At 36.7% G+C, this 15833-nt stretch overlaps 1 protein-coding gene across 2 annotated transcripts; it reads left to right on the top strand.

The window, feature by feature from the left end:
* The first annotated feature begins 2245 nt into the window (after window positions 1-2245).
* On the top strand, window positions 2246-13125 carry LOC140150752 (uncharacterized). Of its 2 annotated transcripts, none has more exons than XM_072172853.1 (3): window positions 2246-2358; window positions 9281-9545; window positions 12229-13125. In XM_072172853.1, exons 2-3 carry the CDS (start codon window positions 9516-9518, stop codon window positions 12604-12606), a joined length of 408 nt encoding a protein of 135 aa, XP_072028954.1. In that variant the 5' UTR covers window positions 2246-2358; window positions 9281-9515; the 3' UTR covers window positions 12607-13125. The 2 variants fall into 2 exon arrangements, with proteins under 2 accessions (XP_072028954.1, XP_072028955.1); XM_072172854.1 differs by lacking the exon at window positions 2246-2358 and adding an exon at window positions 3766-3805.
* The last annotated feature ends 2708 nt before the right edge of the window (window positions 13126-15833 follow it).

The following is a 15833-nucleotide window of genomic DNA, read 5'->3' as shown; positions in this document are numbered from 1 at the left end:
AGTGCGGCTAGATTTGCGACAGGTTCGGCAGCATCCAGCCTAGATGATGCGATCTGATTGTGAAGTACCATGGCAGCGAAATTACAGCGCTTTGAACCCTCCGAGATCTGGGAAAAGGCGTTATTATATAAAAGCCGAAATTTATTTTTATTTATTTTTAAAAGCCTATGAAAAATGAGAAACAACTTTGAAGATAAAGAACCACGAGAGGAACTTATAAAGGCCACTCCAAACAATCATATGAACAATATTTACTGTCAGCCTTTAGTTTACGTTATGGAAATGCTTATAGGCCTAATCCAATCTCAACTCCCACTGATACTTGAAAGTGCAAAGTGTCCGAGCGTTTTATCAAAGGTAGGCCTACAGTTACAAAGTTTATGTTGATTGGGTAAATCTTGTAAAATACAGCGCGCCTGGCTGGATATTTCGTTTTAGAAATGACTGACATCAATTTCGCATAACCTAGGCCTACCCCGGTCCTAACCATCCATGGATTAAAATAAGTGTAGGCCTATAATATTTCCCATTTGATGTTTGTATATGGCATAATAGGCTTTTTGAAGGCCTATGTATGTTTATAGGCGCTCCTCGTAATTTATTTCAAGAACAGCTTGCATGTCATGTTCTTCTGAACCAACTTCTTCATCTGCCGTTCAGCTACTGCCCCAGTGCCAACGGCTCAAATAATATTGGCAAGTCTCCCGTATAACACATGGTAGGCCTATAATAGGGGAATACATTTGCAAAATAAAAGGGCCTAGGCCTACTTTGGGGTATGAAAATAAGCACTTTTGAAAGTTAACTTATGGAAGAAAAAGCTTTTTTATACCAATTGTCAGGTTTTGGAAAAAATAATCATTTCTTGAATATTTTTTAAGGTAGGTCCTACGGAAAAAATACATAGGCCTATAATAATAATACCCATGGGAGGTGCTCGCGCCGGCACATCATCTGCAATTTATGTGTTGCGACAAATCTTGGCGATATTCCCCTCAACATCGTCACTATCATACTCATAGGCCTATAGGCATACTCATAATTAGTTTTATGGTTTTATATATGCCATGTAGGGCCTACATAAAGTCATCGGAATCATGGTCATGTTGACCGGGGGGTTGAATTTATGAATAAGTAAAATAGGAAGCTGCATATGCTTGATGATGATAAAAAAAAAAAAATTGATCGTCCCCGCCCGCTTCCTTTCGCATGGCATTGCAATTGAGGGAGTCTGAAATTTTCTTTATTATAAGGGAAAACTTCTTTTTTTAAATGTTTCAAAAGTTAATAATAGGCCTATTGTCAATAGTTTAGATTTGCTTCTGTCCAATAAGCATTTCAATTTAGAGGCTTTGTTTTAATCATCCTCTCAGAGAACCATCAAATAACAAGAGCCTCGATCCTATCATCCTCCTCTACAAATTACACAACTTGTAATAATGTCCGGGAATAATACATATAGGCCTAAATGATCCATTTGCATTGTAAAAAATAACTAATAAATGATAAATAAAAAGGCCCCACTTCCTCTTTTTGATAACATGTGGACAATCAACTGGAATTTTGTTTTTACTTGACCTTTAAATAATTATAAGTGGTTGTATTACCATGATTATTGCATCTGATATTTAGATCGCGATCGCTGTTGTCAAATTATCCAGGCAAAAATGTCAACGCAACACAAAACGCGTAACCACAATGACGTCATCAGGAAAGCGCCCAATTTTCTACTTCTGATAAATGACGCGCGATGTAGCGTCGGAAGGGGGTAAATCGAGTACGTTGTTTTCATTGTATTTTTATTTCTAAAATAGTTAGTTCTTTAATTGTTTTAGATACTGATTCTATATTTTATGGGCTTTATTTTGATACCAAATCATATTTTCTTTCAATGGTCCCTTTAACGCAGGAAGAACATGCCTTTTGCAGATGGCGCGGAATGAGGGGTCAGAGGTCAATCAGCCTCGTTCATCATCTCTATACATCTCTAAAGTTTTGTAATTCCAAGACTTATACTCCGCAAAAATATATTTTCATCCATCAAAAAAAACCAAAAACTATGTTTTTTATTTATTATGTTTTAATCTTATCATTATTATTCTTTTAAAAGTGTATTATTTTGACACACCTGTCAAACAATCAATCAATTATGCAAATAAGTGATTCCTCCTCTGTGGTTCTCGTTATCATTTTTGCTCAAGATTATCATTCCCACACATCATTACTGTCAAAAGATACTGGAAACTGGCAAAACTGAATAAGTTCTTCCGGGCAGGTTCTTGGGTCAAGTTATTTTTGGAAGTAATGTCATTCCGTCAAAACAGATCGACCGTCATGCTCACGCATAAACTGATTGAAGTAAGCTTAATTTAAGGTCCCATTTTTTAAGCTCGGTACCCAAAAAAGGTGGAGCTGTTACATTTCTATCTCATCATATGTCTTTAGATGTGTGTAATTTTGTAATCCTCTATCTGACAGACTTGATTGTGGGCTTATTTTAAAGGTTAGTTAATAGGCTTCAAATATCAAAAGAGAAAAAATTGGTGAATTGTTTTAATTAATTACAACAGTTCGTTAAGCATTATTAGTCAGGGGTGGAGCACGGGCAGGAGGAGGATGGGCAGGAGGAGGAGGAGGAAAAGGAAGAGGATTTAGGCTGCATATTAGATTCAATAAGTTACATAATGTGGTATAATCATCAATGTAAAGCCACTCTATAAGATGACTTGAGTGCCAAATGATCAGAGCACATTTTTGGAACATTTATTTTAATAATCAGTAATTAAAAAGTGGTAATAAGTAACAAACTTGGCCGGATTTAATAGGCTTACATACATGTGTATTTTCATAAAATGTGTCTACTCTTGCAAGTAAGTCATCAACTGAAACAGTTTGTATTCAAAGCATGCAGAGTAAGTTTGTGATTGTTTTGGCATCACATAGATGGCTTTGGACTCAAGTTTACAATTTAATTTTAACACATCAATCAATATACAGGGTGGCCAAAACAAGTGTTTTGCCATAAGTGCAACTTTTGAACATGTATGTTTATTTAATTTTATGCCACCCTGTAACTTCATACCACTATACTAATGTGCAAGGCAAAAATATGTTGGTAAAATAACATGAATATTAATAATAACTGCATTAGTCATTCACCATCAATGTATCTATCTCTCAAAAGATTGCAGTATATGGAGATAGAAATTTAACGTTTGAGCCACCCTGTACATGTATAATTAGTATGAAACATGTGTAATTAGGTGATGCTTGTTTGGCAATGATACATAGATGTCAAATTATGTTAAATATTTAGTCAAAATTTACCTCTTTCTAGCTAATTTTAAACATCAATAACAAAAACACAAAAAAAACCCCATATTTTTGACCACCCTGTATGCATGACCGAATATTGATAAACAAAATTAATTTTGGTATGTGTTGGTGGGTATTGGGCTAAGCTACATCATGAACACATTCATGTATCATGTAAGTGCTTGATATGTACTGTAGAGGGAAATTAGTAGACCATAACTTTCACTGACTTTTAGTTTGTTACACCCTGTATATTGTTTAGGCCACCCTGTATATTTGATGAAACATATTATTTTTACAATCCTTATACAATAACCTTTCAGAATATGTATACTTTTATATACTTCAGATGTAAACTTTCTTAGCTATATTGGTTCAACTGTCAAAGGAGCTAAATTTCTTGAAAATACACATGTAACACAATTGGATCCCAGGTTAAAAAACATGGCCTTAACAAAACCGTTAATTTTTATTTGCCATTGTTATCAAAGTAAGTAATAGTTTGTTACCGGAGTGTGGCGTATATCATGGTAAATGACCCCGGGTAAATGACAATGTTATAATCGAATCAAAAACACGGACGCGACGCGTACATGCGTAAAATTATTTAAATAAAAGTATTAAAACACAGTCTGGAGACTGGGCTAGTCACGATTATCGCACTTTCAGTTTCCCACGCGTTTGAACGGGAATTGGATTGCGTAATTTTTCGATGTCTAGTGAGCAAATTTTTTCAATATTTTGAGAAAATGATGTCAAATTTTCTATTCTGTATTGTTTGGTAATAATGTCTTTTGCCAATAGTAGGCATGTTCATAAAATTTTGAAATTTAATAAATTCATCTAAAATTGCTTTCATTAAAAAGAGAATCATTTAACTTAAAAAATGAGTGGTCAATCATGTATGTAGGCCTATAATTTAGGTATCCTAGGTGAATTCAAATTTGCCATCAAATTGCATCGTTTTATATATCAAATTAAAGCCCTTGCAGACATGCCAACTAGTACGGTTTCACCGTATTTTGTACTGTAAAAGCGTGATAAATACTGGTAGTACGGTCACCTCCCAAAAATACGGTATTCCAGAATTTTGACCAAAATAATAAAATGTTGTGTCTTAAAGTTAAACAGCTGCAAGATTAGACTACCGACTGAATTACTGGTATCATTTGACCACTTTCTTGGTCTGTTAAAGTGGTTGCCTACATCGTTTTTCTCTCGACTTTCGGTGATGCATGCACATTAAAAATTATTATTTAATAGGCCTACAAGATGCTTTTTCCGAAATAATTTTCTTCCGACTTGCAGATTTTTCATGCACATTAATGTTTTTATTAACCACCTAATGCTATGTCTTCTGAAGGTATTTAGTTAAAACTATTTAGCTCTTTTGGTGCAAAAGAATAAGCATAAAAGAAGGTTTCCGACCTCCTTTTACTTCCGACTTTCGCACCATGCATGCACATTAAAGAAATATTTAATAGGCCTACAAGATGCTTTCGAAATAATTTTCTTCCCAATTGCAGATTTTTCATGCACATTAATGTTTTTTATTAACCACCTAATGCTATGTCTTCTGAAGGTATTTAGTTAACTATTTAGCTCTATTGGTGCAAAAGAATAGGCATAAAAGAAGGTTTCCAACTTCCTTTTACTTCCGACTTTCGCACCATGCAACCACATTAAAGAAATATTTATAGGCCTACAAGAATTATTGAAATAATTTTCTTCTGACTTGCATATTTTTCATGCACATTAATATTTTTATTAACCACCTAATGCTATGTCTTCTGAAGGTATTTAGTTAACTATTTAGCTCTATTGGTGCAAAAGAATAAACCTACAAGAAGGTTTCGGACCTCCTTTTACTCCCGGGGGGGTCACTCCCATTGTGGCCTGTACACCATCCGCGATAATCAACTTTTGAAAAGCACCCTAAACAAGGATTTAACCCTTGGCTAAAACGACACCCTAAACAGGGATTTCATTCCTAACATCAAATTTCATACCCTAAATTTCATTTCGCGTATTTAGAAATTGCAATTTTGCTACCCTTTTTCCAATTTTTCATGTTTTTGACACCCTAAGCGCGATCTGCAGCGTATCGTGCATACCCACTAAAAACGACCCTTTTACGCGTTTTCATTATCGCGGATGGTGTACAGGCCACAATGGGAGTGACCCCGGCTTTTACTTCCAGACTTTCGCACCATGCATGCACATTAAAGAAATATGTATAGGCCTACAAGATGCTTTCCCACTTTGTTTATTCAGATTCAGATGATGATGATCAATGATTTTCTGAACTTGAAAGTTTTAACAAAGCATGCTTCTAACAACATTAGAAGTATTGTTTGGTCTACATACTTTATCCAATTTTATGAGGTCAAATGTCACATACAAGGTCAAAGGTCGACTGAGGTCACCAAATCTTTTAAAAATTAATTTTCAACTGTGCATCATATATCCGGAATTCAGCTTGATCAGTTATGTAATTAAGGAAATATGAGCGACTTTAAGATGGCCTCTTTCCATGTAAAGTATAGCAAAGTAGCACTTTCAATGAGTGATAACTCGTAAAGGAAGCATCTTTCTGTATTGATTTATTACTTTGATGGAATGGTTCTTTGGTATTGCCAAATTTGATTGCAAATTTGTAAAGTGGGCCCCTGGACCCGGGCCGTTACGTGCTCGCTGCTCGGTCGCACAAGTGCCACTGCTCCCTCTCAATTATGTGTTCTACTTTTGGAGTTTCTGGGGTTGGCAGGTATGCAAAAGGTACATATTTAAAAAATACGGTTTTAGGGTGCAAAATACGGATTTTTGTTCTTCTGAGTACGGAAATCTGGATTTCAAAGTTGGCATGTCTGCCCTTGAGTAAACTAAGCCAAAACTGAAAACCTTTTTTCATAGCACTTTCCGTAGCAAAGTTACATCTTGTCAAAGATTGACTTTTATCAAAAAGATTCAGCTAGCAAAATTCCCCAAAACGGCATTTCGGGGGTGTTTCTAGATCTTAGTCTCATGGCGATGGCAGCTTTTTTAATGGAACTGCTATCAAAATCCTCTAAAATTCCATAATGCGACTTGATTATCACCATAAAAAATCATATATTTGGGTCAAGTGAAGTATAGAAAACATATTTATGTAGGTTTCCTTCACCCACCTATTCTCGAAAAATCTTTAAAATTTCATCAATGTATATAAAAGTGGTACCAACCGTATTGTGCTTGCTAATTTAAGACTCGGTTGAAACAAAATTAAGGATCGAAAGAATTTTAGTGTCCAAAAAGGCAAAATTATCGTCAAAGTTCTGCAGAAATCGGCACCCTTGCGAAGGGTTAAGAATGCGAATCGAGAACGAAAGTATCCGATCTTTGCGATCAAAAACACAAAATTACAACTTCAAACATACTATTGGCAAAAGACATTATTACCAAACAATATAGAATAGAAAATTTGACATCATTTTCTCAAAATATTGAAGAAATTTGCTCACTAGACATCGAAAAAGTACGCAATCCAATTCCCGTTCAAACGCGTGAGAAACTGACAGTGCATAATCGTGACTAGGCCTAACGCAGGGGTAACCTTGTCAATCAAATACTTAAGCCATATTATAACATTTCTTTAAAAATAGATTAGTATTAATTTTCAATAAAATATTAGCATTTACTGTCAGATATGTCCCCTTTTAATTTTGAGCCGAACAAGTGAGGTAAAGCAAGCCAAAGCAAGAAAATCGGAATTTACAACTAAGCGCCAATGCATGTCACGCATGGCGGTTGTAATATGGTACGACCCTCTGGCGTGTGTGTGTGTGTGTCCCATACGCCGTGTAACGTAGTACTGTGTTGACATCGCATACGCGTTCGACTAATATTTCTATCGTAATAATAAAAGCGCTGATTCAGGCGGTTTATTCAAAATCTCGGATTTTGACAAAACTACAGCACCTAAAGTCTTGATTTTTGCAGAGAATCTTTGTTTACTAAAGTACATTACAATCGTGTAAAAACCTGAATTTAAAATTTTTGTGAGGGCGTTCTCCTCGGCAAATGTTATAATATGGCTGGGTCAGTCCATGTCAATTCAACAGATGGCTCCCGCACTACCCTCTCAGAATTTCTTTGTATTTCACTCAAATGTTATACCTATAGTATAGCCATTAGAAAAACCCGCAAGTTTTAGACCCGGGTTTTAGATCCCTAGCCCTTGTCGTTTTCCCGTGGTGGCCAATCAAAAATTGGGGTGGGGGGGGTCTATTTTTACCATCAAAATGCTCAAGGGATCATACTGCATCAAATAAGCTGGTTCCTTAAGAAATTTGAAGTGCATCATTCTTTAACCCATTTTTAACAGCAAGGAATCTGAATATACAGATTTGGTGTAAAAACAACAATATTAATGAAGAAAATCACCAAAAAGTGTTTGGCAATTTTTGTTTGGTACATCATAAGATATATAACAAAAAAACACTCTTTCCAAAAATTTTTGTTTTGTTTTTTCTCTATCTTAAGACTCCATTAAAAAAAAATAGTTTTTTATTTTTTTGATATTGGCCTTATTTTTTGAGATGTTGACCATATAAGGCATGAAAATGAACTTTTTAAAATCCACAAACACTTATCTGCACAAAATGATGTTTAAAATCTATGGACCTTAATATAAAAAAATGAGAAAACGGTTTCTTGATTCGACCTTGCTTTTTACAATGAACATAACTGCTTACCTATGCTGTATTTATTGAGTTATCGTGTACCGTACCTAAATCATCAATTTACCGAGAAAATGAACATTGAAATAATGGCAGTTGAAGTTTAAAGTGGTCACATTTTGCACTTTGATCGAAGCCTACAGGAGAATGCACCGTTGCTATTACTTCAGTAAAGCATTTGACCTACATGTAGTAGACCACAACATCCTCATGAACAAGTTAATCAACCTAGGCGTGCGCCCATCTGTTGTTACCTGGATTGCCAGCTTTTTAGATGGTAGGGAACAATGTGTACGCTATCGCGGCCAAACTAGTGACTGGAAAAAGCTGAATGGTGGCGTGCCTCAGGGTACTCGCATTGACCCACTCGGTTTCGTTGCAGTCGTAAATGACGCAGTCATTGATACCCCATTGGTAACATTGAAATACGTTGATGATCTATCAATTATAGAACCTAGATCGCGTGCTCAAACTTCCGTGCTGCAGGAACATCTTGACAATTTTGAGCAATGAGCTGTAAATAATAACAATTAACATGCAATTAAAGCCAAATAAGTGTGCTGCAATGAGGAAGCCCCTTGATGAGGCTCCTCTTACCATTTCTAATGTTCCCCTTCAAGTTGTTGAGTCAGCCAAAATTCTTGGCGTCAAAATCAGTTCCAATCTGAAATGGGACATTCAAGTGTCTGCAGTGTTGGAATTAAGCATTTTTTTTATGTGTAGCAAAATTTGCTTTCATTACTTTTCTCTTGGTACATTCACATACTTCAGTGTGTAAAGCCTCCAGCATACTTTCCTGCAGCTTGCCGCTGCGGCAAGCGGCAGGGCGTTTCAACCAATGACAAGCCTTTTTAACCAATGACAAGCCAATTTATGAATAAACCTTATTATGAATGAATGAATGAATGAAATCCACAGCCCCTTGAGATGTTTGGGCGAAATCCATTCATATCTTGATATTTAAATCGGGGGAAAGAACTTGAAAAATCCACATTTTATCACCACAAGACAATTTCTTTGTGTATATTTAACTTATCACCTAAAACGGAGCCATTTGACCACTTAGGTTTTTGTGACATCAGTGCTTCCGTTGTACTTCCACAGGATGCACTGCACTGCGCATGCAGGTAAGCGTTGATTGTTGCCTAATTGTAGTGTTTTTGATGACAAGCAGAGAGTAATATTTTGTGGTATGATATGAGCATTTTGAAGGAATTAATGAATTTTTAAATTGATTTATTCTACAGCTATGAAGATGAATCTGTCACGGTAGCATCACCCAAGGGCAATACAAACAATGCTGTCATCCATCTTTAACCTCCCAAGGCGTAGGAGGTCTGCATCATCCACACCATCCACACCACCACCTCCTACCACCGGTGTATCAGACCCAAGAGAGGAGGACGGTTTTTTATTGGTGGGTCAGTCCGCTAGCGAGAGAAGTACAATAATGCCTACATCATCTGCAGTGCCTAATGGGGTATGGTACCACCTCCTCCGTCATATGATCAGGTGTGAATGTGTACATTTTGCTTCAGTATAATATTATTGTACTATAGTTTGATCAGCTCGTAATCGGCGGGCCTTATAGCATTGCGGATTAATATCAATCTATTTTATTTCGAGAATTGTCTTGTGACATGTCACCAGATATATTATAATTATTTTAAAGTCAAATCCTATAGGTGAGTTGACCTCAATGTTTATCAACAAAGGCAAGGGACCGGTATATCTTTATGCTTGAGTGAACCCCATGTAACCACTATACTGTTCAATAGTCTTATTTTGAGGTGGCGGGAGTTTTAAAAACACGAGCCCTGAACAAAATATGATGCGTGCATTCTGCCAGGCAATAAACAATGGAAATTGTGATGATGCGTGCGCATACTGCCAGGCATTGAGGTCAGAAGTCAACTCATCTATACTTTGTCTACTTTATTTAACGCGCACAATATAGACCAGACAGTTTGGTCGAGATTGGTGCAAGTGTCTGGCACTAGTAGCATTTTAAAAGAGGGTTTGACAAAAGAAATGGAAGAAGAAGATTCGCCTGCATCACAATATATCAGTGTGGCATTTCATGCCACCTGATGACCTGATATAACAACAGAAGTGGAAATGAGAGTATAAACTGATCAGTAGATACCAGCTGTAGTCCTACTAGTTAATGACATATTGGATAGCCATGGGGAAAGTTAGCCCATATTTGTATGACTATAATCTATGCCTTCAAGGTGATATAAACCTACTTATGTTACTGTCTGGTCTGCTGTTTTCCTGGAAAATAAGCCCGGAAAATAAGCATTTTCAATTTGAGTCTGTAACTTTTTTAGGGCAGTGTATGCATATTATTGAAAATTAAGTCCAACAATTGTCCAATTTGTGCACAAAAATGCAGAATTTTCTTGCTTATAGTGGTTATTTTGCTGGTGGGGTGTTGTGAAAAGAGTTGCTCACATGTGTACACACTTCATAGGCATCATAACTGTGGTTTTATGTGGAACACACATTGATATAAAATTGGATCAATTGAGCCCATATTTATTGGTCGAGCTATGAGTTTCAAAAATATTGGTCAAGACGAAGTCGAGTCCAATATTTAAAACTCATAGCGAGACCAATAAATATTGGGCGTAAAGCACCAATTTTATCATTATTATGTTTTGGATCCACTATTTTCACACACTTGGACTCATTAAAAAATAATAATGTCTGAATGTGGATAATTAATTAATAAACTGTTAAATGATAGCTGTAAACTCAAAATGGAAGGCCAAACTCATTTCAAAGTTCTGTGACTGTCTGAGATCCAAATACACCGTATTTTGCTATGTTTACTGTATATTTCAGAGCTGTTGAAGGGCCAATCACAACTGGTTAGCTGGTTGGATCTAACCCGCAGGCCACCTATTGGTAAATCCATAATTCTGTGCGTTCGACCCCAGATGTCGTCATTTGACGTCACATCGACATCTAGGGTCTAACCGCAAGGATTTATGGGATTTACCAAAATGGTCAATTGAAAACCCCCGCACTAAACCACAGTGGCTGCTGCTTATCCTAAAATTTAACTTTATCATTTAATTTGAACAGTTTGGTTTACACTTTTTCGTACAATTTTCTTCAGGATGCAAATGCAACTTAAGAAGAGCTGTAGAGGAGTGATTGCTCTCACTCCTCTCAAAAGGCAGTCCCTGCCTATAGTTTGTTTGGAGGAGATTTTGCACCATTAATCGCCTTTTCCATCTATCTGTAAGACTGTCTGTCCATCCATTCAGTTAACACTCTCTGATATGGGTATTGGGTAACTTAAAGTCATGGGCAGGGCTAAACTCGGAATGTTGACTTAAATTCACGGGCAGGGATAAACTCGGAATGTTGCGTCTGATATCTTGTCAATCAGATGAAATATTCCGCACCGCTCAGGTCAGGAACCAATCACAGTGTGCCTAGAGCCGCCCCGATGTCAGACACATCATTCCAAGTTTATGCTGGCAATTATAGCAGGGATGTAGAAAGTGGTTTCATCCTCTTGAGCATTTATGAGCATGGTTTTTCTTTTTCCTTGATTTTGAAAGTAGCAACCTGCTGCATCTAGTTGAATGAATGTATACTTTTATAAACAGCAAAATATGCTGATAAAGTATGTAATTTCACTAATCTGCATAGTTTTATTCATGTGCACATCTCAAACCTTGTGAACAAGTTATATTCAGATGTGTAATGCAAATGGTGACGAGAATTGCATACATGTAATCAGGAGGAGAACTGCCTTGTTTATGGTGTTATTCATCAGTCAGAGGGTAACAATTCTTGTCCCTATAGATCACTTGACATCATTGTTTATCAACAAAGGCAAGGGACTGGTCTATCGATATGCTTGAATTAACCGCTACACTGTTCAATGGCTTTCTTGTACTATATGAAATGTGGTGGGTGATTTAAAATGCATGTGCTCTAAGATATGATCTTACTCTCCCAAACAGGGGGTGTAGATTTCAAATGGAGTCACCCATTCAGGTATCTCCATTTGAAATTCACACTCCCTGTGTGGGAGATTAAGGTCATGTCTTTCATAGAGGGTATATGGATTTCAACTGGAATAACCCAATTTACTTTTAAGTGAACACCTGTAAATTGCTAAATTCAGTGAATATCTTCTGATAATATTTTTTATATCCTCTTTAATTACCAGGTTACCAGATCACCAGGTTTACCGCCAGCAGCTGTCGATTCTAGTTACCCAAGCAACCCGTCATCACCCCCTGTACAATGGAATCACATACAACAAACTGGTGATAACAGAACTATACACACCGCCTCTGCCGCCATGAGCACTAGCCCTGGTCTAAACAAATCAGGCAATTCAAATTGGGGGATTGCAGACGTTCCATTTCAGATGTCACCCATGTTGTGTCAATCAGCGTCAACTACGGATTTTTTTGTGCCAGATTTACAGGAGGTGAACTGGAGACAATACGACTATGACTTTCAGTTTGATGAGAATGTGAAGCGAGAGTCGGAGGTGGCGTTGGAAGACGAGGATTATGTTTGGCAGGGCACTGTGTCCTGACTCCTGATTGATGGGAATAAATCTGCAGGACATGATATTATGCAATGTGTAATATGCATATCTGTAGTTTGATCAAAGATAGAAGGCAATATTTTATAACCTCGTTTTTCATGTTGCTTCGTCAGCATGCTTTTTCGTCAGTGGTGCACGCTCATAAGACTTTAAAAATAGTGCTGGATTATATCTTTGATCAAATTATAGCATATATAGTGTTAATGGGTGAATTTATTTTGAAAATTCTCTAAAAATATGAGAAATAGGCAACAGTGTGAGAATTATTTTTTTCTGAATCAAATTGGGGTATTGCAGTTGAAATCCATACACTCTTTATGGAAGATATGACCTTAATCCTACACATAGGGGGTGTTAATTTCAAGTGGGGTTACCTGAATGAGTAACTCCGTTTGAAATCTGTGCTCCCTCTGTTAGCGATTAAGGCCATATGGCTTTCAAATTGAATACTAGTAGATCAGGGACTGCCTTTTGAGGAGAGCGAGCGCAATCACTCTCTACTGCTCTCCTTAGTTGACCATTCTCTCTGTACATTCTGTTGTAAATGCGCTAAGAGCTATTTAGTGCTCTCCTGCCAATTCCAAAAGACAGTCCCTGGTAGATCACACTTTGATAAGATTTGCTGCATTCCTCTGCAGAGGTACATTTAATCAAGTAGTTGAACCAGGCCTCAAATTTCACAATATCAAGGGCACTCATTTTCAAGGCCAGTGAGCAAAGGGCACAAAGGCCACTACCGTAAAAATTTGATAATAAGTATAGTTTGTGTCTATTAACAAGTTGCTTGGACAAGAAGGAATTTTTAGGGTACTGTAGTTGGGTTAACTTTTTTGATTAGAAAAAAAAATGAAAACGTTTAACAAACTACCCTAAAAATGTGTTTTTTTCTGAGCAACTCGTTAATTGGCACATGCTTATTATCAAATTTTTACGGTATCCTGAAGAACGTTTTGAAATTGATGTGCACAAGGCAAAGTGTAAGGGCAACCATGGCTATTCAAGAATTTCAAAGCCAGAGAGTTGAACCTCATACAAAATATATAGACCATCGAAACATCTGTTCTATGTACAAACAGGAGGTGATCTGTCCGTGGTCTAAGTTTATGTCTATCTGGCTCATCAATATACGTTTCTCAACATTGAATCGGTGATTGTTTGCAACATACACCCCAATATATGAACCCAGATCTCCTTTAATAGCTCTAATTGTCTTTGGTGGTCAGGTGTCTATAAAATTTCAGTTATTAAAGTGTCAGCAAATAGCTCACACATAGCATTGGGTCCTTTAGCTCTTGATCGGTGCCATAGTGAGATGTCACAAGTACAGTAATCATCGGACACCATGTGACTACCCCTTTCTAGTGATGCAAGGAAGTCCAATGCCAGCTGCTCATTCCAAGTGTTCATAGCACAAGGCCACTGATTGTGAAATTGCAGTGACTACTATGATCAGCTTGTTATAGACAAGAATTATTTGGTTTTTGTTACTTGTGCGAATCGATGAAGTCCCAACTACATGTACCCCCTGCCGTCCGCGTAAATTCGCAATATGCAAAGCGCAGTTCGTGTAGGCGTAGGTATTGCGCCCAGCTCTGTGTTCGCCATTCTAGATCAATCCACAATGTTATGAATCTCACCTGTTATGAGCTGATCAGAGTATACCACCAACCAAGCTTTCAAACACACTTCAGAGGGGGTAGGTTATGGGTTTATGACAACAACTTAATTGAGGACTCATTTGGGCTCATAATCTGAGATCAAAGATGTACTTTATCATGAGGTTCATTCAACAGTTGTTTTTCCTGTGCAAAAGTGTTTATTACTTATTTATATTAGATACACATGTACAGCACTGCCCATATTGTCAGTTATTATGTGCAATTTGGATGGAGTTTTCAGCAAACCTTTGCTTTCAGTTAAACAATCATGAAAATTAAATTTGATTAATTCAAGACGTCTTATTTTGATTATCATGTACTACACCAATATTCAATTTGTGGCTGCAAAAAAAAAAATTAGAAAGAATAAAAAGTTTATTTTTATAAGAGGCTACCCATATCAAATAGGTGGAAAAAAAAAAAAAAAAGAAAAAGAGGTAAAAAATAATATATTGTGATTATATGCATTTAAAATGTGGGTAGCATGTTTAAATAATTAAACCCTTTATTCAAACCTAACAGGAAATGTAAGAGAAGATATTGAGTCCAGTACATCGACTGCTCAGTGCCAGAAGTGGGTAAGTGTAATAGCTGCCCTTTCAGCATTTGGCAATTACACTCGTATATTGTAGTCATCTACACATGGCAGCAACATATGGCAGCTATTGCACTTACCCACTTCTGGTAATGAGCAGTCGACATCTTTATTCCTAGTTTTGGAATGAGACCAGAACATTGGTGTTATTTGTCAGATTGCACAGCAAACTTGGTGGCAGTACCACTTTGGTGCAGTGGTTTACCGATTATTGTTATTGTTATGTTTATTCAGAAAACAATCTATTATTAGATGCTAAGTTTTTAGTCTCATGCTTTACGCTTCTGTCTATCAAGGGTTAGTCGGTGAGGGCAGTACTAAGTTAAAGTTTAAATGCAAGAGGGTTGTTAGCCCTCTATATTTAGGCCAAATAAGAATTGTTGTGTTGACCCCACATGAACAATTTAGATTTTAGATTTTTTGCTTCATTTTCTAACAACTTTTATCTGAAAAAATAAAATGCCAGCTCAAAATCTTGAAAAAAATCGGGTCTGGTGGGTAAGAGCAACACAGCAACTTTTTTTGGCCTTATTATTTATGCTCTAACAAACTTCTTGCATTTGACTGACAAAACAATTGTAAGTCTTTTAAATGACCAGTTCATATCAATCTGGTTTCAATTGCTATATGTAAATAGCTTAATTAAAGGTTTACACATTCTTAGTTTCACCCTTTGACTATTTAAAATAAATGAAAATGTTATCCAGGAAATAAACAAATTATAAATGTTATTAATATGTATCGATCGTAAGATTCCATCTACAAGCATATACCTCTAAATGAGTGGTTTTAACAGAAGTGATTAAAGGCAGACGCCCTCCACGAAAACATTATTTGGAGTTTGAGCAGCTATATTACTGATACAGGTGGCTGTACAAACAAGTATTATTATAAGACCAATCTATTGTTGTAGAGGGTGTCTCCCTTTCGTCTCTCATCAAAAAGCACTCATTTAGAGGCAT

This window comes from Amphiura filiformis, chromosome 4 (genome assembly GCF_039555335.1).
Source record: "Amphiura filiformis chromosome 4, Afil_fr2py, whole genome shotgun sequence".
Lineage (NCBI taxonomy): Eukaryota > Metazoa > Echinodermata > Ophiuroidea > Amphilepidida > Amphiuridae > Amphiura > Amphiura filiformis.
The sequence above is the reverse complement of the archived record's forward strand: the minus strand, read 5'-3'. Positions and strand labels throughout refer to the sequence as shown.